The following is a 23715-nucleotide window of genomic DNA, read 5'->3' as shown; positions in this document are numbered from 1 at the left end:
TCGTGGATCTGTGCAAAAAAAAAAAAGCGGATAAAAATATATTATATGAATAATTTTTTAAATATTTTTTTGCAGCAAAAAAGTTGAGGCTCAGGTTTTTTTTTAATTTAGGTGCAGGTCACTGGACTATCTAATGCTCATTTCTAGCTCATTACAGGATGCCAGATGGTGCTATTAGGCACACGATCCATCAGCAGCCATGAAGAGGCCCTAAAAGGTTAACAGGAAGGGATTATCTGGAAATAGAAAAAAAAATGGGCTGATAGATGATACAACTCCTGGATTAATGGTGGGTGTTTATCATTTCTAACCTCAGTTTTCCACTTACTTTGCAGTTTTAGCTACCTTTTTCAGCAATTTATTTGAAAACGATAAAACAGTAAATTGCTGGACAAAAATATAAAACCAAATCCATTGGAACCTGTTTTTGTCATAAATTCATTCCAAAAGCCCACACCAAAATCTAAACATGAAACCAAATACAAGAAATAACGCAAATACAATTAATCCGTTCCTGACACCCAAAAATATTAACAGTTCTTCATAGGAAGAAGAAATGACATAAAGAGTTTTTGTGTGTTTTGTGAAGAAATAAACCACCCACACAAACATAAAAAGGAATGATTAAAGCAGGGGTCGGGAACCTTTTTGGCTAAGAGAGCCATGAAGGCCAGATATTTTAAAATGTGTATCTGTGAGAGCCATATACATTTTTTTAAACATTAAATGCAATAAAATGTGTGCATTTTTATGTAAGACCAACAGTTTTAGATAATGGGCTCTAATTACGTAGACCAGGCACACTACCCCACGCCAATGGGGTGTGGCCAGCCCACTTTCGTGAGCAGCGCAGTGTCTAATAATAAATCAAATACTTGTTGCCATTAATACAACTTCTGCTGCTGCATAATTTTGCACCATACTCAGTATATTTCATTCTTTTGGCCATCTTCGTCAGAAGGCTTGGTTCTGCAGCTTTAGCTATTTGACTAAAGAAGGAAAGTTTACATTTGCATGTTTTTTTGACATCTCAATGACCGAGGTAGACTACAGCATTACCCAGTAATAATCAAGTTTTGGTGTTTGACCTGGAAAATATCAGGAAAGATGGATATGGTCGGCCGTATTGCAGTAGAAAATAAATGGACGAATTAAAATGCATCAAAAAGTTGTTGATTTTTAATATTTTTAACAGTCATTTCTGTGATGTTTACTTTAAAATGTTAGCAAACATACATTTTTATTGTGGTAAGAAATGCTTGAGAGCCAGATACAGTCATCAAAAGAGCCCTACCTGGCTCCCGAGCCATAGGTTCCCTACCTCTGGATTAAAGGATCCTTTGGAATCTGTCAGTGTCACAACTCCAAAAGAACCATTATCTATACTTCACAGACCAGGTCACTATGGCATGGATGCACTAGATTTTGCAGAATTATGTGCAGGCAAATGAATGTTAGTTGCATGATAACCAAGTGTGCAAATAATTGGCAATAATTTCCGAAGAAAAACATATCCTCCAAAAACCGAGGTACCACTATACTATGAAGAACATATGTAATTCTGCCGAGTATTTCTATAAAGCTGCTGCACACAGGAACACACAGGAACTAGCCTTCCAACTATAATACAAGGCAGTACATTTTTTTCCCCCATTCCCCAGTCAGCCTTGGTGGAGGTCTGTCACCGAGTGACGTTTACTTACATACGGTCATTACAGCCTTGCTAAAACAAAAAGCTCATGGCTTTTGCACAGTACTGTTATTAAAACAATATTGTCAGCGCCCATCTACAACACTCCACATCAGAGCCATTAAAACATAATGGGGTAAGAGTTTTTTTTTTTTCGCAATTTGGAAGTAAAGGCATTAGCGGTGCTGCTCTGTGCCTGGAACACTGAGGAGGAATGGAACGCGAGTGCTTGCTCAAGATGACAATGTGCATTTTAATTCTGCTTAAAAGCATTTGCAGGGTGCCTCTTTTGTGTGCTCCTTGTTCAGAGTTCCCAGCATGCAAGCTGCAGCACCGCCAAGCAACCAGCTGGAGGATTTATCACTGAATACTGCTTGATTAAGGGAAATGGAAGCAGTCTGCTCTTGGCACGCGTTTACTTTGTTTGCAAGTGCAAACACATAGTTTGTGGTGATATTTAGAGGATGTGAACCTTGAAGGCGGAAAAAAAAAACATCCATGACAGTCAGTCAGAAATAATGGCCTATACTGTAAGGCAGTGCTTCTCAAATGCGGAGGGAAGCACGGTGAAATGTCAAAGCTTAACTTGGAAATTGTTGGTAAAAGTTGTTGCAGATGTTATCTCAACTCATTTGATCAATGAACTAATAATCACAACCTTCAAATCTGAGGCGACAGTTTTTAGCCGGACATGGGTGGACTGTACCATTCGGGTTGGCTGTGAGATCTTACCCAATGTGAATGATTCAAGTACCTTTAGGATCACAACTTGTTCAAACTAAGCCCAAACCATTCATGCAATTGACTCAAACAGGGAAAAGCGAGAAAAAAAAAAAAAACGTTAAAGTGTTTTAATGCATTTTGTAATATTGCCAAGAACTACCATGAACATGTTTGCTGAACTAATTAAACACGAGCAGGTGGAATGAATCAAAAAGCTTTTCTGTGGATTTCTCGCAATCTACTTAACTGACAGTAACATCTTCTAAGTGCCGGAAGTGAATCAATGCCATATTTTCAGAAGACAAACATATCCATGTGGTGTGCATGTTGTAAACAAGCTTTGAGAGAGAACGGGTGGCCGCTTTCACTGGTGTCAGTTGACAAAAAGCAACCCGTACGAGTGTGCTTGCGTGTCTTTCGCCGCCTGACGCTTGGCTATAACCGACAGGAACAACAAAACCGATCAGCATGATTCATTCCTTGCCCGTTGTGAGGAAATATTCCACATTTTTTTGTATGTGACAGCAGCAACTTCTGAAAATATGAGGGGGAAAATGATGGAAATAGACTGGAGACCAGTTTTGTCATCATCAACATCATCTCTGTGGCAAACCCATCTGAAGGTTTTGACAGTGTCATCAGATTGTTCTGGAATTGTGCTCCTGCCCTGTCAATCATATAAAACGGTGCAGTAGGTATGCAGGGCCTCGCCTGAGCTGATCCACCGTCCCCCGCTGGAGTGTCTCTATGACGACTGGCCGTTCAGGCACTCGCGCCGCAAGCACTGAGCCGGCTTCCACCAATCTCCGTTATGGCAGCGGCAGATGGTGCAGTCGTCCACTTTTACCTCAATCCCGGCTGGGATGATCGTCGATCCAGCGAAGCAATTTGGACCTGCCAGGGACAGACACAGAGACATAAAAGGAGGAATTAAAGCGACAAGCAGCGGATGTGGTTCTCCTGAGAGCTTCTCCTGGTGGAGGCATATATATATACGGAGTTGGGGAAAGTCAGAGCAGATGTGCAGATCTTTTCAGAGGCATGCTCAGACGGGCTTGTTTTTGCAACACTTAAGCTCTTTTGTTAGTCTCCCCTTCTCCCTGGACGTAGACCGCTTTGCATCCTAATGCGCTGCAAGCATGGTCGTCTGCCAGGCATCGGCTTGGCTGAGCACAGTGGCTCAAAAATAGAAGAAACACACGAAAAAGGGGACGATAATCAGTTCGGTGAGCGGTTCATCACATCAGACGAGTCGGAATAAAAACGCCATAGTGCATGCAGCCCATTCACAAAAACACGTTTCTCCCTTGAAATGATTGGATGCAGATGAGCCAGCAGGTGCCACGAATCCTTCCCAGTTTTAATTATTTTAGTCAATCGTTCAGTCACTTTAAAAGGCGTAACAGTGACTTTGAATTAGTCCACATTCCGGTGTCCCTTGGGTGGCTACAGAGAGATCTGATGGCCCATAATTTCAGTTCGCTCGGTAACTTTCATTGCTAATATTGATGGAAATCTTCATGTTTACAGGAATCACATAGACCAGGGGTGGGCAAACTTTTTGACTCGCGGGCCGCATTGATATGACAAAATTTACGGGGGGCAGACTATATATTTTACACGTAACAGTCCACCTGGTATTATTGTATCTGTAAAATTGTCATGCAATCTGCTATTATTATTTATTATTTTATATTCATATTTAAATATTTTAAAAATAATAAAATATTATAATAATTACAATAAAATTAAAATAATAATTATTATATTATTACTATGTAAAATATGCAAATATAACAATAATATTATATATAATTAATATAATAATTAGCAGTAATATAATAATTATAATAGTCATAATAGTTCTAATAATAATTATAATAATCTAATAATAATAATAATTATTATTATTATTATGTGCTTGTGTCCCTTTTTTCAGGAGCACTTTGTAAACAACAGACCATGTCAAAAAACGAAATTGATAAAACCATCAAAAGGTTGGCTCAGGCCATGATGCCAGGTTGTATGTTGAGTTTAAATGAAATACTTTGGAAAGATTGGGCGGGCCGTATTCAAACACTTGGCGGGCCGGATGTGGCCCCCGGGCCGTAGTTTGCCCACCCCTGACATAGACAAACATAAATCTGTTTTTTTAGGCAGTATACTCTTCAACAAGCAGACGCTGTTTCACTGTATGTTGTTTCACCACGAGGAAGCAACCAGCCTGGGGCATAAGTAATTTAGGCCCAATTAGTTTGCCTCATAAATGGGTTGTCATATAAATCAAAAGTAGACATGAAGAGAGCAAGACTCCTGTGCAATAGTCGCCTTCCTCATGCAAAATACACTAAATGTTAAGTGATCAGTTTTATTGTTTATTTGTAAGCCCGATGGTACTATTATCAATAATGTTCCTCCATCATCACATGAGATTTATTGCTCCCGAAGGAGAAATTCATCTTCACTGACTGTATCACGAGTGTTTAATGATGTTAGATATTATTATTGCACACCTTCTTGACACGCACACTCACATAGCACAATCAGAGTTGCTCAACACTTTTTGGGTTAGTGACTAAAATGTCCATTAATTCATTCCAAAAGTTCTTCCTGTTATTGATGCAATACACCAATGGCCAATTTTGCTCAGTATTTGCGAAAAATGGATGTAGCCTGGCTAACTTTTTTAATGAGTTAGCCTCTGCACACATTGCTAAAAAAATCTTCAACAAACTGTAATGGCCATGCTCGTGATTAAGGAATATGTAGTCACAGATGTAATTCCAATCATGTTATTAATGCAAGAGCTTTTTACGACACCCTTATGTTTGCAAACCACCATTAAACCAAGAGAAGAAGAAGAAAATGATTATTTTGTTCGCACAATTAGTCAAATAGTGGCAGTGCTCTTGTACTAAATCACCTGTGAGTCAGTGAAACTTGATTAACCCAAAAACTTGGGCTTTTGTCAAGTACTTGTGAGTCAGTGAGACTCTTAGTCTTAGTGGAGCGCGTACCCTTGAGTCAGTGAAACACAAGTCTTCATCAAATACCCAAGGGTCAGTGCAACTCGAATCATTGTCCGGAGTCTTTGTGGAGAACCTGCAGTGCATAGTTGATTTGAGGCAAGGACTCGATCTGGTGCTATCAAGTTTTTGGCAAGTACTTCTGAGTCAGTGAGTCTGTTAGTCGAGCGCCTATCTTTGTTGAGTACCCTCGAGTCTGTGAACTCTTTGTTGACCATCCATCAGTCAGTGAAACACAAGTCGTCATCAAGTACTTGTGAGTCAGTGAGTCTCTTAGTCTTAGTCTAGCGCCTATCTTTGTTGAGTACCCTGAAGTCAGTGAAACACAAGTCTTTGTTGACCATCCATCAGTCAGTGAAACACAAGTCGTCATCAAGTACTCGTGAGTTAGTGAGTCTCTTAGTCTTAGTCGAGCGCCTATCTTTGTTGAGTACCCTCGAGTCAGTGAAACCCGTCTTTGTTGACCATCCATCAGTCAGTGAAACACAAGTTGTCATCAAGTACTCGTGAGTCAGTGAGTCTTTTAGTCTTAGTCTAGCGCCTATCTTTGTTGAGTACCCTGAAGTCAGTGAAACACAAGTCTTTGTTGACCATCCATCAGTCAGTGGAACACAAGTCGTCATCAAGTACTCGTGAGTCAGTGAGTCTTTTAGTCTTAGTCGAGCGCCTATCTTTGTTGAGTACCCTCGAGTCAGTGAAACCTAAGTCTTTGTTGACCATCCATCAGTCAGTGAAACACAAGTGGTCATCAAGTACTCGTGAGTCTCTTAGTCTTAGTCGAGCGCCTCTCTTTGTTGAGTACCCTCAAATCAGTGAAACCCAAGTCTTTGTTGGCCATCCATGAGTCAGTCAAACACAAGTCGTCATCAAGTACTCGTGAGTCAGTGAGTCTCTTAGTCGAGCGCCTATCTTTGTTGAATACCCTCGAGTCAGTGAAACCCAAGTCTTTGTTGACCATCCATGAGTCAGTGAAACACAAGTCGTCATCAAGTACTCGTGAGTCTCTTAGTCTTAGTCAAGCGCCTATCTTTGTTGAGTACCCTCGAGTCAGTGAATCCCAAGTGTTTGTTGACCATCCACGAGTTAGTGAAACACAAGTCGTCATCAAATACCCAAGAGTCGGTGCAACTCGAATCATTGTCTAGCAGTCTTGAGTCAGTGAAACTCATGTCTTCACTGAGTACCTGTGAGTCAGTCAAACTCGGCTGTCATTGAGTACCAGTGAGTCAATGAAACCAGAGTCTTTGTGGAGGACCTGCGGTGCATAGTTGATTTGAGGTAAGGACCAGATCTGTTGCTATCGTGTTTTTGTCAGGTACTCATAAGTCAGTGAAACTTGAGTCTGTTGAATACCCAAGAGTCTGTGAAACTGGGTCTTGGTCAAGCACTCGTGAGTCAGTTAAGCTTGAGTTTTCGTCAGGTACTCTTTAGTCAGTGAAACTCGAGTTTTTGTTGAGTACTCGCAAGTTTCAGTATGACTTAGCTCAGATTTCCAAACATCATAAAAGACGATGAGAAGTGACTGCTTAAAGAGCAAACAGCACCTTGTCACCGCACCTGCAAGCTACTGCATCCTGTTTTGGGGTCCGTTGTCTGCCCTTTTGCCTTTTGTCCCAAATGTTTGAGCAGTGCTGCCCTCATTATGCTCTTCCCTGCACACACACACACACACACACCAGGGCCACTTGTATTGAGATTTATTTTTCTGCCAGAGCCCGACCTGGCGCCCCCCGAGGGAGAGTAGAGATGACAGGCCTACCCTTAAATGCCAAGGGTTGTCACTGTGTCCTTTCAGGATGGATTATCTCTTGCCAAGAAGCTTCGGTAGGCCTGTTAGAGTGTGTGTTATTAAGTCAGAGTATGTAGTCACCATTGTGACAAAGAAGAGGAAGAAGCGTGACATAAAAGAAGAAAACATCAGATAGAAAATGTGAGTGGCTGTTGAAAAGGCCATTTATCTTATGTCTGCAATTGGGTGTCATTGCGTGGCAACACGAGAACCAAGACAAATAGTCTTGTGCGATTTCTTTAAAAAAATATTTTTACACAATACTAGAATTCACTCAATTAGCCATCCCTCCTTTCTCTGTCAGTTAATAGATGCTCACATTCATAAACTCAGATATCAAAGAGTGAACTACTGAGTCCCTTTGCTCATCCAAATAGCAACTATAGCAGATATTCAAGCACATAAACAGTCTGTGATAAAGTATCAAGTTTTACCAAATATGGCAATGGCGTGTTGTCGCTATGCAATGTTGTGTGCATCCATGTTCACATCAGCAAGCGTAAGAATACTCTGTTGGGAGGCGACTGGTAGTACACGCCATTGTTATCTGTTCAAAGGCCCATATAAATCATCACTTTACTCTCTGACCTACGAGTTTCATTTTTTTTTTTGTGGTATGCACAACTCTGAATCAAGGACTGAATAATGTGCTGCCAGAGAGCAGACAGTGCGATAGTCCTGTAATCAATCACTAGCCAATTAGTTCATTTCATATCGCTTTTTCTTTTGCCCTGAAGGTGAGGGAGGCATTATAAGCACACAAATGCAGACGAGTGCTACAGTTCTACAAAGCAATAGGAGGGAGCGCCGAGAGAAAAGGTACAAACTTCAGCATGAATTTTAACGAGTGACATTGTCAGGGCCTAGAGGGCATCTGCCACTTGAGACAAAGAGAAGGATCTGACTTGGAAGTTTTGAATGGCATATCAGGAGTCTAATGGTGAGCCCGAAATACAGCGATAGTGCACGGAAGTGATTATCTCTGACGTTAATCATTCAGCAGAAATGAGGACGAAATCACATGTACTGTATCACCAATGACGGACGGAGGTTCAGGGAAAACATCGTTGGGTGAGGTCACAAACCTGATTGGTGCGCATGTTTTTCAGTATCACCACGGTACACAAGCACAGTGAGCACCACAATTTGACAGTGCACGTTGTAACTACAGTAAAGTCTCGTTATATCGATATCGGTTATAACGAATTACTACTTATTACGATACTATTTTCATTTCCCGGCAAATTTCTAGTCTTTTATGATATAATTAGTTCCGTTAGTACGATACCCGGTTATTATGATAATCCGGTTACTACGATGCCCTTTTCATCTCCCGCCAGCCAATTTGGTCTGCTTATATCGATACAAAAGCAGCTTAAATCAATCTTTGCTTAAGGATTTCAATACCAAAAAAGAACACGGCGAACGGCTGCTTCCAGTCAACTTTATTTTTCACACTTCCACCACCAGAGCGCAGCACACACACCGATTCCCGCACTTCCTGGTTCACAGGTCATGCTCAACCCGCCCAACATAGCTGGCCAAACACATGCCTGCAACAGAAAAACCAACTGACATAGCATACACACCTATTCCAACGAAGACACAAGCGTACAAATACATGTATTTAATTGTGTTGTATTCAGATATCTTTTTATCGCTTTTATCGTTTGGTATTGAAATCCTTAAGCAAAGATTGATTTAAGCTGCTCGACATTGTTCTATACTATAGAACAACGTCGAGTGCATTATTGCCCACTTTTAATGCAGTTCGGCGCAGGATCAGATATATGGATAGTCCGGTTATATCGGTATTTTTCCGACTCCCGAGAATATCGATATAACGAGACTTTACTGTATAAGCATACAATGTGATGTCTATTTGGTTCCTACAGCCACCCATGTAGACAGGTTAGTCTGGAGTGCCGATACGCAGATGTAATTAATCTGGTTTGATTACTTAAAATGACAGCATGGACACTGGAGCTTCACTGGGTGGGACAAACAAGTCTGACTCGTGTTTGTCCCACGTAGTCACAGAGCATGAACTGACAAAGCGTGCTCGGATGAGTGGCGAAACATCTTCTAAGACATCCTAAACAGTCCACTTGGATAGATTCTGTGCCATGAGAATGCCTGTTAATATTCTCATTCATCCACATCATTGTATTCATTGTATTCTCAGGGCATTGACTCCATCGCAACGGGACTATTGAGCTTCTAAGACATCGTGAACAGCCCCCCTTGGATGGATTCAATACCCTGAGAATACCACCCAAGCAGGTTCTACTCTATTGACTTGAGTTGTCCAATGTAGTCTTGAGTGTTATCTGATGAAGCCTACTGGGATGAGAGGTGAAATGAACAGTTCAGTTGGGTTGGATTCGTTACCCTAATAACACCGTTGAATATTCTTAGCTTCATCGAATCGATAGCAACTGGAAGATGTTTCTCCTCTCATCCGAGCAGGCTGTAGTCTCCTGACTGGAGCTGTCCTATCTAGTCCTTCAGCATGAACTAAAGAAGCCTGTTTGAATGAGAGGTGAAATGTCCTGTATGGCAACCTAACCAGTCCATTTACCATCAATCCAATGCCCTGAGAACTGCAACAAAGACCCCAAGTTGGCTGAAGCCATTTACACAGGAAACCTCAGAACGGCAACACTCTTCAATGATGACTTATCAAGTATTCTTATTTACTTTTCCAAGCAGGTATTGGCTATTTGACCCTAGTATGTGACCCAAATTGAAATTCCTACAGTTATGTACACCTTTTTGCATTTAATACTGCATTTCACATTGTAAAATATTAATGATATTACTGTATTAATTTTGGGTGCATTGGCTAATGTACATCTGGCCACTGGGTGATACGATAAAAGCCTTTCCAAAGACCCATTACTCCTTCTTCTACTTGACTTGAATCAATGAGCTAATGTATACTCTGCTTAGTCTGTCAGTTAGAATTAAAACTACCACCACTCATTACTGTCCAGTGGGCCTGTGGTAATAATAATTCCAATTCATAATACATCTATTACAGTAATATGGGATTATACGGTTAATGGAGTGTGTGTACCAACTTTAGAAGTGTTTACCGTTTTTACAGATGGGGCAGCATTGCTCCGGCTCGTACACGGGGTTGACGCACTCTGGGACGGCACAGTCGGACACCACACAGTGCACCTCGTTATTTGGTTCGCAGCGGCACCACTCGCAAGGTGACGGCTGTGGGCAGAGGAGGAGGAGAGAGAGAGAATGTGGGTTAGATGATTCACTGAGTTGGTGGTGAATGTGTGGTGGTGGTGTTTATTCCCAAATTCAACATTTTATATTAAACTCACCAATTTCTAAATGAAATTATTAATGAGTGGTATAGCCTTTTTTACTCTTATTTTAACAGACAGAGCCAGGGGTTGACATAAAATTGACACAATAAATATTTTTAATACGATTGCCTCTGTTGGAAACACTTAATAGCTTATTTTACCACTTCTTCTCAGCCCTTGCTACTACCTAATACTACCTAATACTTCATTGAAAGTTGCTATGTCTCACTGAGTTTAGGGATTTAGAGAAACCAGTGTACTTAAAAAAAAATAAAAAGATAAATAAAAATAAATCAGACATACCTACGTACATGTTCAAACTTCCTCAATTCTCATGTTACTCTGACGTTTTTTTTTTTTTTATCTACTTTTTTGCCGTTGCTCACCAGAAACGTACTCGCTTTCATGAGTGTTCGGCAGGTGGAAGTGTGATAGTGGTATAAAATAATTAGTATAGTACTCCCGCCTATAAGGATCCAACCCTGATAAGTGAATTTAAGCGTAATAGGATTTATTGCTTATAAATTGAAGTTTTCCGTAGTAAGACCATAGAAAATCTGTTGAAAATCTTTGCAACATTATTAGAGCCCTCTAAACATGAAATAGCACCCCTATAGTCAACATTACACTCCTATTGCCCAATATATTAGACATAAAATAGAAATAAAAATAAATAAATCTTATGTCTGTTGCTGTAAATGTATTCCGGTGCTACAGGAACTGAGTGTGGGGTGGACAGGAAGTGACGTTGAGTGTCGAGTTTTAGCTTGGTACAAGGTAATAGTGATCCAAATATGCTTTTACAACGAGCCAGTAGCTACTGTAGCAGTCAGTTGATTAGTATTGCCTGGAGAGTGAAGTGAAGGTCATGTTAAGGAGACTACAAAAGAGTCAAGATCTCAAGTGTTTGTCTGTCGTTACTCGTACTTAAGCAGATGTTACTCAAATGTTCGATTTACCTTAAGCTGCGCTCAATGAAGACGTTACTCATACTTAAGTAAATGTTTTTTTTAGGACACCAAAGCCAAAATATTTGAAATTTCCATCAATTTTTAGACAGAATTGTGGGACAGAGCTCTTGGCCATGAAATGTCACAGTTCGCTTATCTTACTGAACGAACATTGTTGTTGTCTCTCAGCACACTTATAGAAAATAGAGCTTGAATATATTATACAATTATTCATTTGAAGTTTATATTTATTGCAAGAGTAATTGTCAGATTGTCAATTGTGTGGAGAACAAAAACAGCAGGCAACATCCAAGGTCAGTACAGCTATGTTTTGAGTAGATGTTGGAAAAGGACTCTTGAAGGTGACTTACTAAAGAAGGAAGAAAGAAGAAAGTTTTAGTCTTCTTGTTTAGCTGAAAAAAATAGAAGTTTTTTTTGCACCCAGCCCATGAAAACATTCCAAAAATGCCTGCTTGCATTTAAATTATGTTGACTTCCTGTGTGAAAAAATAATGAAGACGGGCTTATTTTAGAGCACAATTCATACAAGGAGGTGATTCAAAGTACTTAACAGAAAAGACTGCGGATAAAATACTTTCAGTTGTCATATCCACACTTGAATAGAAGCCTTTTCATCCTGCATTTGAACATTGTCAAAGTTGAGGATTGTCACACATATTCTGGAAGACTTGATTTGAGCAGCATAAAACTGAAGCTCAGCCTCGATTCTGGGCATCACTCCTTGAGCTTTCTCAGAGCTCCGGATGGTTCATGTGGCTCAAACATGTCAGGGATGTACTTTGGTGCAAGCCCATGAAAAGACATGTGTTTTAAAGTCTATTCTATGAGCGACAGGAAGCCGGTGCAGAGACCTGAGTACTGGACTAATGTGGTTATATTTCCTGGCTCTAGTTAGGACTCAAGCAGCAGCATTCTGGATGTGCTGCAGCTGTTTTACAGCCCGTTAAGAGAACCTGGTGATAAGGCTGTTATAATAGTCTAGCCCAGTGATTCTTAACCATAGGGCCGCAAAAAACGTATAGTTTTGCACCAGTGGGCCACGTAGTAGGTTATCAAAATGATATGATTTTTGCCTAAATGATAAAGGCAAAAAAAGACAATAAAAAGACAAAAAAAAAGTAAGCACAATCCTGACTTAATGAGGAATGGCTTTTTATCACTACCTTTTTTATTGATTGATTGATTTATATATAAAAGGCGCTAAATCCATTTTGACTGATTTCGAGAAAATCAATGATTTTTAATTACGCACATATCAATCTATTTGGTCATCAAGTCTATACTGCAAATGAAAGAGCTATCAATATAGGTCATAAAAATGTATGCTATAAAAATCCTGCACACACCATGTATTATATATTTTTTTAAAAAAATTTTTTTTCGGATTTAGCGCCTTTTGGCTGAAATGATGGATTTAGCGCCTTTTGGCTGAAATAAATTTGAAGTCACCTTTAACTTCTTCAATGGCATTGTTGTAAAAGAATGTAAGGTGCTTAAATGTGCTATGCTAATAAAATAATTACAACACAGAAGCCATTCTCAACATACAATACAAAATAATTATTATTAATTAAATTAATAAAAATTTTATTAAAAGCAGTGCTCATATTTGACTGCACCATGAAGGTGACAGTGACAAAAATCATCTCATTACAAACTCTTTACATTGTATGTTTTTTAGTACAAGTAAAATAATGTTTCTCATGAAAGTTGGAGGTGTCACATGCCTTTTATGGCGTAAAAAAAAAAAACTTCCATGTTACAGAATACTGTAAAAACACAATTTGTGTTCTCCTGAATTGCATAACATACTGTAACTATATATAATATAGTAATGTACACAAACAAAACAGGATGCGCACTGATACTGGCTTTCTGTATGTGCAGTGCCAATTGTATTCTTCTCTCTGATTGGTCAGATTATCAATAGATGGGAAACTTGGGCCAATCAGAATAAAGAATAAAGAAAGGGATTTAGCTCCTTTTGGTTGAAAGCATAAATTTCATATCACTTTTTTTCATATTTTTTAAAATGACAGAGGTCTATTAAACTCATGAAAAACATGCAACTTAGTGAAAATTGGATTTAGCGCCTTTTGGTTGCAAGCTCTTCATATATATATATTATTAATAAGCCTGACTAAATTTTTTCTTGTTTTTTTCCATGAATTATTAATTATTAGTTTAATTATTCATTAAACTTTATTCAGTTTTTAGCTCGTTAGCTTGTAAAACTGCGAGTGGGTTTGATTTATTATTGAAAACAAATTAATTAAATCAATCAAATCTATAGAGTGTCAATATTAAATGGGCCCCAGGTCACTCTGCACTAGAAAAAAAATTGTGATTCAACGTCAAAAATTTTAAGAACCCCTGGTCTATCCTACTGGTGACAAAGGCATGGATTAGTCTCCCTAAATCTGTCTTACACACTATTCCCTCCATTTTGGCAATGTTTTTTAGGTGGTAAAAAGCTGCTGACAATTATAAAAAATCATAAGGATAAGAGAAAATAAAAATGTTCAAAGTAAGGACACACATACTATATAATAATATTATTAAAATAGGTTTGATTGTTAGTAATAAATACGAATAATCTAGAATAATTCTTGAAGTATTGTGAAGCATTTAATAAATGGAATATTTTCGCATTCAGAGCATAGAAAACCTATTTACGACTTTCTAAAAACGCTATTATTAGAGCCATACAGACATGAAATAACACCCCTATAGTCACTGTTACACTCATATTACCCAGTATAGTAGACATATAGTAGACTGTTCATGTGTGTTTAAGTAAATGCCTTCCGGTCGTGTGGACAGGAAGTGACCTCAGGGATTCCGAGTTGAGTTTTAGCTGTAGTACGACCACAACTGTAGCCTGTGTTACTATCATGATGATGATAATGACTACCATTATTATAATGTTAGAATTGTTATATTATTATTGTGCCAGTCGTAAGAAGATCCAGGATGGACCATCAAACAGAGACAACATTAAAAATAAAAAAACGGAAAAATCAGTATGTAATGTTTTCGGTTTTCCACTAGAAAGAGGACCCTATGGGCTGCCGACTGATGATTAAAGGGAGCAACCAGACGGCAACAAGTCCAAAAGCCTGCATTCGTCATCATATGAGGTCAGAGTGAGTCAGTGCCCTTGGCTGAGGGGAGGAACAATTCAGTGATAGAACCATTACTGGCAGCAACACAGATGCAGAAAGCCTCCATCATTTAGCCACTACATTGAAAATTAGGAAAAGCTTTTGCCCTTCTACTTGACAAAACGATATATCCTCCACATTCTGCAGAAGTATCGGAACAGTGAAGCCAATTATTTTACTTTACACAACTTAGAAGATAGCTGCTTTTGTTTCAAACCACTCATTTTTCATGTGAGCAAAAGTACTGCAACATGTGACTGACAGGTGTGTTTTGATGCTCATCCGATCGGAATCGATTACTTGTTATTAGCTGTGTAGTTCCGAGGCGGTACAGAGTGAGACCTCTTCACTGCATACCACACAGAAACATCAACGTGTACGGCAACGATGTTACACTATTGGTTGAATGGCGTCAAGCGAGGCAGAACACGGAAGCATGTTGCCGTGTCTGAATCCGGGGTCTGCATCCTACGAGGTCTACCCGGTCTACAAAGGCCAGACGTTCAGGGTGAATTCAAGCCTTCCTCGCACTTCCTGCTTGTGTCACATGGTCTCATGTTTACATGATGTCTCAACAATGTAGGATTAGATGTCACCCGCCTTTGTTCAACCAACGTCCGCAGAATGGAATGCCGTCATCCCGACATCCAGCGCGACCCTTAAGGTGTCAGGGAGTGAGGTTTTACCGAGCAATATTACATAGTTGAATATTCTGCGTTAAAAGATCTCCGTTCTCGGGCCTCCTCAACAACCGATTTAAAAGCAGATGAGAGCAGGACTGACAAAACGAAAAGCATGCACGGCCCTTTTGTCAATGTAATGTTATTACTCGGCATCCATCTCCTTTACGGGGGCCTGAGCTCAGCAGCGCATTATCAATTACGTGTCAGTTTGAAGTTGCTAAATAGGGAAAAAAGTGCAGCGCACACAGAAATCCATCGCAGAGGCAGGACAATTATTTAAATGGAGGCTTAAGGATCCAGCTTACACCAATTTGGATTCTTATCTGATCGGCTGCCAAACTCGCAGCATGGAAATGATTCTATGAATAACAATGGCAGCAACAATATACAATACACTGTATTTGCATTTGGCACAGCGCGGGCATCGCTCTACTTGCATAATAGCACATCATATGAAATAAGAAAGCAGTGTGTGAATTAAATATGTCACACCATAGAACACACACACATATATACTGTATACATATACGTATACTGTATATAAAGGCGGCAAGAGGTCGAGATACAAACTGGAGCACACAGTTCCAGTGTGCACGCGGCTGTTGTTCCGGTTAAGGCCATATTTTCAGAGGCGGTGTATCAGGGTACTTTGGTGCAAGTCATTTCAAACAGGTATAAAAAATATTCTGAGCCTAATTGCTTTCACTTCATAAACTCCCCCGATTAGATCCCTTGTTGACACCAGTAAATTGTATGGTAAAATCAATCGTAGCAATCATTTTTATCGCAATTATGAGCTGTTTGATCTCGTATATGTCAGAGACACTAATTACTGTTGTGTGTGTGTGTGTGTGTGTGTGTAATGTGCAGCAGGTCTTTACTTGTGCATGGCATATTGATGCTCGTTCTCCCACCAAAACGACGTTCAAATTACAGTAAGAACAGTTTATATCCAAAGTGAAATTACAAGTTAGAAGACAAGCTATTAAAAAAAAAAAATTGCGTTCTGTGATTTCAACTCAGAAATAGAAGCGGTTAGTAAAAAAAAAAAAAAAAAGGCAGTTGTTTTCTGTGAAATGAGCTTGCCTTGAAATGGAAAGCCCGCCCCAGTAATGGGCCTTCAAGGTTCAATCAATTTATTTTAGAACCCCGGGCCAAATTCTTCAGTCAATTGAGTCTGTAAAATAGCAAGACAACACAATATGAGGTAACCGTGAGATGCCTGCAAAGCAGTCCCATGAAGCATTGGTCCATTTTAAAATGCACCAAGCAGAGGTGCTCAGATTATTCTCATGAGAAGAATTCTAGAAAAAGCTTCCAGCTAGTGTTGGAAAAGGCGATTCGTTTTACTGACTCGGGTCCTTATAAGTCACTCACTGAACTGAAAGTGGGTGTATCAATTCCCTGCGGTCATTCATTACAAAGCTCATGCGCAGAAACTTGCACATACGCAACGAGTTTTTGGTGCAATACTCATATTTCTCATGTAGTCCTACTGCAGTGAAACTTGAGTCTTCATCATGAACCCTTAGACAGTGAAACATCTGTAAATCAGTGGAATACGTCTTTGTGAGTCGATGAAACACGTGTCTTCATCAAGCACCCATGAGTCAGCGAAACTTACCCCGGTGAAATTCGAGTCTTTGTCAAGGAACCGTTATTCATTGAAACTCGAGTCCTGAGCAAGTACCCATGAGTCAGTAAAAAATTATCTCGGTCGGTGAAACTTGAGTTTTCTTCAAGCACCCATGAGTCATTGAAATTTAAAATTCAGGTTTTCGTCACATACCCGTTAGTTAGGGAACCTCAAGACTCTGTAGTACCTACCAGTCACTAAAACTCTTTGCCTGTCTTTGTCGTGTACTCGAAAGTCAGTGAAACTCGAGTCTTTGTCAAGCATCCCTGAGCCAGTGAAACTCAAGTCTTTGTCAAGTACCCAAGAGTCAGTGAAATCCGATTCTTTGTCAAATACCTGTGAGTTAGTGAAACTTGGGTTTTCCTTAAGCACATGTGAGTCAGTGAAACGTAAATCTTTGTCAAGTACCTGTGAGTCGGTGAAACTCATGTCTTTTTGAAGTACTTGTGAGTCAGTGAAACTCGAGTCTTTATTAAGCATCCCTGAGCCAGTGAAACTTGAGTCTTTGGCAAGTACCCAAGAGTCAGTGAAATCCGATTCTTTGTCAGATACCTGTGAGTTAGTGAAACTTGGGTTTTCCTTAAGCACATGTGAGTCAGTGAAACGTAAATCTTCGTCAAGTACCTGTGATTCGGTGAAACTCATGTCTTTTTGAAGTACTTGTGAGCCAGTGAAACTCAAGTCTTTGTCAAGTACTTGCGAGTCATTGGAACTCGAGTCTTCATGTAGAACCCATGAGTCGGGTCTCAAGCATCTGTGATTCAGGGAAACTTTGGCCTTTGCCAAGTACCGAAGAGTACATTGGAATCTTTGTTGAGTACCCTTGAGTCAGTGGAACTTGAGTTTTCATCGTGTACCCACAAGTCAGTGAAACTCAGGGCTTCATCAAGCACCCATGAGTCATTGAAATTTAAAATTCAGGTTTTCGTCACATACCCGTTAGTTAGGGAACCTCAAGCCTTTGTAGTACCTAATCTAATCTGTAGTACCGAATCTTTGTCAAGCATCCGTGAGCCAGTGAAACTCAAGTCTTTGTCAAGTACTTGCGAGTCATTGAAACTCGAGTCTTCATGTAGAACCCCTGAGTCGGGTCTCAAGCATCTGTGATTCAGGGAAACTTTGGCCTTTGCCAAGTACCGAAGAGTATATTGGAATCTTTGTTGAGTACCCCTGAGTCAGTGGAACTTGAGTTTTCATCGTGTACCCACAAGTCAGTGAAACTCAGGGCTTCATCAAGCACCCATGAGTCATTGAAATTTAAAATTCAGGCTTTCGTCACATACCCGTTAGTTAGGGAACCTCAAGCCTTTGTAGTACCTAATCTAATCTGTAGTACCGAATCTTTGTCAAGCATCCGTGAGCCAGTGAAACTCAAGTCTTTGTCAAGTACTTGCGAGTCATTGAAACTCCAGTCTTCATGTAGAACCCCTGAGTCGGGTCTCAAGCATCTGTGATTCAGGGAAACTTTGGCCTTTGCCAAGTACCGAAGAGTACATTGGAATCTTTGTTGAGTACCCCTGAGTCAGTGGAACTTGAGTTTTCATCGTGTACCCATAAGTCAGTGAAACTCAGGGCTTCATCAAGCACCCATGAGTCATTGAAATTTAAAATTCAGGTTTTCGTCACATACCCGTTAGTGAGGGAACCTCAAGACTCGTGTACTCGAAAGTCAGTGAAACTCGAGTCTTTGTCAAGCATCCTTGAGCCAGTGAAACTTGAGTCTTTGGCAAGTACCCAAGAGTCAGTGAAATCCGATTCTTTGTCAAATACCTGTGAGTTAGTGAAACTTGGGTTTTCCTTAAGCACATGTGAGTCAGTGAAACGTAAATCTTTGTCAAGTACCTGTGAGTCGGTGAAACTCATGTCTTTTTGAAGTACTTGTGAGTCAGTGAAACTTGAGCTTTCTTCAAATACCTTTTTAGTCAGTGAAACTCAAGTCTTTGTCAAGTACTTGCGAGTCATTGAAACTCGAGTCTTCATGTAGTACCCATGAGTCGGGTCTCAAGCATCTGTGATTCAGGGAAACTTTGGTCTTTGCCAAGTACCGAAGGGTACATTGGAATCTTTGTTGAGTACCTCTGAATCAGGGACAATTGTGTCTTTGTCGGGGTACACGTGAGTCGGTGAGCCTCTAGTCTTCGTCGAGCACCTGTGATGCAGAGCCCAGATCTGTTGCTTTTTCTGCCGGGGCTACCTGTTTTCCTTTTTTAATTTAGTTAGCTGTGGCACGGGTGAGTCAGTGAACGGAGCCTTCGTTAGCATCATGTTTTCGCCTGGTCTTTGTTCCCCGTATTCCCAGTCTTTTTTTGTGTGCAATTAGAAACGTGGGATTTTTAAATTTATTAGCTCCGGCCAGTTTTCACTCCTAATCCAACGGGATTATCATTATTATAAATGAACTGTAGGTGGAGTAAGATGCGTCCATGTATTAGACTTGTAGTGTCCTGTTACCTGTCAGACACAATAATTGGATTTGTCTCAACTGTTGTGTAAGGGCATTCTGTTAAAGCCTTTTTCAGGGTCAAGCCTTATTTTGTTGCCATGATGTTGTTATGATAAGGTGCAAAAACATGCTGCTGCTACACTAAACAAGCGCCTTCCTCTGTACTTTCCCCCCGCAGGGCTCTCCATACCTCACATTTACACAGTTGTCCGCCTCCAAGAAGTCAACTCTCAGGAGATTTGAGAGCGATGTGCGTCCTTGAGCTAACCATCTGTTACATGTCAGACAATCATCCCTCTCTGTAGAGGAACTTTGTGAACTCTAAGGCTTCCTTCCGGTAACGAGGACTAGCATTTTGCCGTTTCCATCAGTCAGTGTTCAACCCATTCAAAGTGATGCCTTACCATTTTTAGAACAATTGCATGTGTTGCCTGTGAAGATTGTGAAGTTTTGCTGGTCTGAGGTTGAGAGTCATTGTTCTGATGTGTGCTGCATACAAAAATAATTGGTTTGTAGTCAATGCAGCCGAAGCTTAAATTGCTTCAATTCCCGAGTCCAATTACAGCAGATGGAAAACGGACAAGTTTCTCAAACAACCCAGTTTACTATGAATATTTTTGCCCAAATTTTTGCCTCAGTCCTCAGTTCCACCTCCATTGGTTGTCTTTCTTCACATGACTGTATATGTCATTTGTGTACATTTTACTGTTTACAAGCTGCAGAACTGGGCAATACTGTCTGCCGAAGTATCATTTTATTCATTCATTCATTTTCTACCAGGGAGAACATGCAAACGCCACACAGAGATGGCAGAGGGTGGAATTGAACTCGGGTCTCCTAGCTGCGAGGCCTGTGCGCTAACCACCCCGCAACCATGCAGCCCTCTTTCATTTTTTTTTTATCCTAAATAAATCTTCTAGGTACGATTTTTTTATGTAGTATCTGGGCGCAGACGGTGATGTAATGGACTAAGAGCACGCTGCAAGGGAAAGTCCATTCATCTTCTAGCGGTGAATCAGTGTCTATATATCAAGATACAATGTTCTTATCTGTCTTCTTAATTCTGCCTGAGGGTATATCTGATGCTGTAGGGGGAATGACACCATTCCGACCGCCAGCCACATTCATAACCCTGGCTAGACCTTGTTTTCCATGCCAAGGACCAATCACTCACCAGAAAAGGACAACCATCCTGAACTCCGCAGTAAACCATTTTTTTTGTTGCACTTAAATGTTTCAGATCATCAAACAAATGTAAATATTAGTCAATGAAAACACAACTGAACACATAATTTTTAATTTTCAAGGGAGAAAAAAAGAATCCAAACCTTTTTCATCAGTCTGGAAAAGGTTATAAAGTCATTTCTAAATCTTAGGGACTCCAGTCAACCCCAGTGAGAGCCATTATCATTGTCCACAAATGGTGAAAACATGGACCAGTGAACCTTCCCAGGAGTGGCCGCCCAACCAATATGACCACAAGAGTGCAGTGACGACTCATCCGAGATGTCACAGAAGACCCGACAACAATATCCAAAGAACTGCAGGCCTCACTTGCCTCATGCAATTAAGGTCAGTATTCATGACTCCGCTAAAAGAAAGACTCTAGGCAACAATGGCCTGCATGGTAGAGTTCCAAGACCAAAACCACTGCTGAACAAAACAATATCATCCCCAAGACCTTTGGGAAAATACTATGTGGTCTGACGAGACAAACATCATACCAACAGTAAAATATGGTGGTGGTAGTGTGATGGTCTGGGGCTGTTTTGTTGCCTCTGAATGGCCCAACCAGTTATTAAGTTTAGGGGGCAATCACCTTTTCACATAGGACCATTAAGGTTTAGATTTTGTTCTCCCTTAGTAGTAAAAACATTCATTTAAAAACTGCATTTTGTGCTTAGACTAATAATTCTATTTGTTGGATGATCTGAAACATGCTTATGTAACGATAAAATCTGAACTCATGAAGGAGGCACTTTTTCACACCAACAGACAAAAAAAAATCCATAACTCACCTTAAACTCCTCCAGGATTTTGTATGTTTTCCCTCTGTACTCGCAAAAGTTTTTGACTTCCTTGCACTCGGGGCAGCAGCCGTTGTGCTCCACTTTGGTGCACTTGGGGTGCAGTTTGGGACACTCGGGCTGGTCACACACCGGCCCGTCCTCCGTGCACACACACGGACAGTTGGAGTGACCCGGGTAGAAGCGCTCCCCGAGCTTGTAGACGAATCCACTGTCATCCACGCATCCCTTCCCTCGGTAGTCATCGAACACGAGGCTTTCACTGGCCGTCCGCTCCCCCTCATCGGCGGTGTAATCCTCGGGGTTTGCGAATGAGGCGTTGGGGCCGAGGGCCAACAGAAAAACGAAGGCGGCCGAGAGGACAGGGCCCATCCTTCACCAACACGGTGCAAACATCCACATTCAACGGGTTTACGGGGATGTCATCCCTACACCACTGGTGTTAAATCCGTATCCGTCCTTTGGGATAATATCCCCGTCGTCATCATCTCATGGAGGAATTGGCAGCTGAGGGACACCATTGAAGTAAGATATTATTTCCACTCTTGTATGGTTACAATTTCATACATTCCATTATAGCTGCTGGAGCTTCTGTACATATACATAAATCAATTTCCCATTTGCTTTACAGGCATATGGCATCATATACTATATGTATGCTTTATAAGCTGTGTTGGGAAAATGGCTTTATATAGAATTATACCATCAATTTACAAACACCTTCTTACATTAATGCTAATACATTAATGGTGTCTGTACTTCCATACTGAAAAGAACAGTTTTAACTCCACAGACCACACCGGGCTCACCGGGAGATGTGACGTTCGCAAACAAGTCGAGTCTTTTGAACAGCTCCTTTTTAATTGAACGGTTCACCACTCATTGTTATATCTTATCTTATGATTTTTCCTGTTTTGTGGTTATGTATGTACTGCAATAGATATTTAAATTTTTACATCTCATTATTGCAAAAATCAAAGCAGGCTAAATGGACATAAGAAAAAACTGTCTTCAATGTACGGGGCCGCCATACGCATACACATACACAGGCAGTCATGTCATGTTTTTCACATGACATGTCAGGTTAGGTTGCAGCAGTATCTATGAGGATTTGCTGTAGTGGTCTTATATTGTGAAGGTAAAGTTATTGTTATTATTTTATTAATTTCATTTCAGCGTTTTATTGCTGTATTGTATCGTCTTCATGTGCACTGTGTTCAGTGACGTAGGATTTAATTTAGCTATACTTTTGGTGTAAAAGCTGACTTCTTTGAACTGAACTGGGAATCGGTTCTCATCCTTGTGAACATCTCTCTATGAAGGAGCAGATAACATCTATAAGATTATATCACTGTATAATAGCACAACATATTTCACACTGCTAACATTAACAGGTTGTAACGTTTGAAATAGTAATTAGATTAAAGATGACTGGAAACCAATAACAACATTGTTTATAAGTCCCATACACTTCATTATTTCCATGCTTCATTATTTGCTAACAATAGCACACTAATCTTTATACACAGATGTGTCGCTCTGTGGGATTAATTTCATGTTTTCAGATATCAAATAAAACCCATTGCAAGGCTCAGTAGTCCAAACTCACCGTTGCTCTTACTTTAGGAATCCACTTCTATGCAGTGGTTGATCTGCCTTTTGGAAAACTTCTGCAGCCTCCCAAAAAAAAAACAAAAAAAAAACAACCACAATCTTCTCCGTTTTACAATACATCAACATCGAGCTGTAGCTGCTGTGGCTCCATGTTTACATGACGTCCACGTTAAAGTACCTCTGCGTCAAATTCCCCCTCAGCTGACTCACCTCTTAGAGATCACATCACCTCCAAACATTTCATTTCAGAGTCCCTGAACATGCATTCATTCATTCCCAGTCATGCAGACGCATAATTCAAAATAAAATCACTCCCGTGTGTCAATCCAGCATCCAGACGAGAACAACCCCCACGGAGGGGTGCGTGTGGAGAGCGTAAAATGAAGCCTACATTGTGATCAGAGCCAGACTGAGGAAGGAGACGCTCCGACTTTCAGCACCCTGGAAAGCGACTGAGTGCTATGCGTTGTGGTGAAAAGAGAAGGAGAGCAAAGCGCCCCCACCCGGCTGCGTCATCTCCTACACACACACACACACACACACACACGACAACCCACAACCCACCCAGTACCTCAGTACCTCTGCCTGGTGGTGCAAAGGGTTAAAGGCAATCCGTGCAA

General features: G+C 40.5%; 1 protein-coding gene across 1 annotated transcript; it reads right to left on the bottom strand.

Moving 5' to 3' along the window:
- Window positions 1–1332: 1332 nt before the first annotated feature.
- Window positions 1333–23576, bottom strand: vwc2l (von Willebrand factor C domain containing 2 like). Its single transcript, XM_058082849.2, has 4 exons — window positions 23091–23576; window positions 21473–21988; window positions 10327–10456; window positions 1333–3307 (listed from the first exon to the last, which is right to left on the bottom strand). The coding sequence occupies exons 2-4, from the start codon at window positions 21851–21853 to the stop codon at window positions 3159–3161; spliced, it is 660 nt and encodes a 219-aa protein (XP_057938832.2). The 5' UTR covers window positions 21854–21988; window positions 23091–23576; the 3' UTR covers window positions 1333–3158.
- Between the last annotated feature and the right edge of the window lie 139 nt (window positions 23577–23715).

Source organism: Doryrhamphus excisus, linkage group LG12 (assembly GCF_037039965.1).
Source record: "Doryrhamphus excisus strain RoL-2023G ecotype Guam linkage group LG12, RoL_Dexc_Guam_v1.1, whole genome shotgun sequence".
NCBI classification, from domain to species: Eukaryota; Metazoa; Chordata; class Actinopteri; order Syngnathiformes; family Syngnathidae; genus Doryrhamphus; species Doryrhamphus excisus.
This window is presented reverse-complemented; position numbering and strand designations above follow the sequence as displayed.

Bases quoted from the DNA above. Each gene is read 5' to 3' on its own strand.
- vwc2l (XM_058082849.2), bottom strand. From the start codon at position 21,853: ATGGGCCCTGTCCTCTCGGCCGCCTTCGTTTTTCTGTTGGCCCTCGGC. The intron at 10,457-21,472 runs GTGAGTTATGGA...CTCTGCCCACAG, and splicing joins AAATCCTGGAGGAGTTTAAG to CCGTCACCTTGCGAGTGGTG. The intron at 3,308-10,326 runs GTAAACACTTCT...TGTCCCTGGCAG, and splicing joins CTGCCCCATCTGTAAAAACG to GTCCAAATTGCTTCGCTGGA.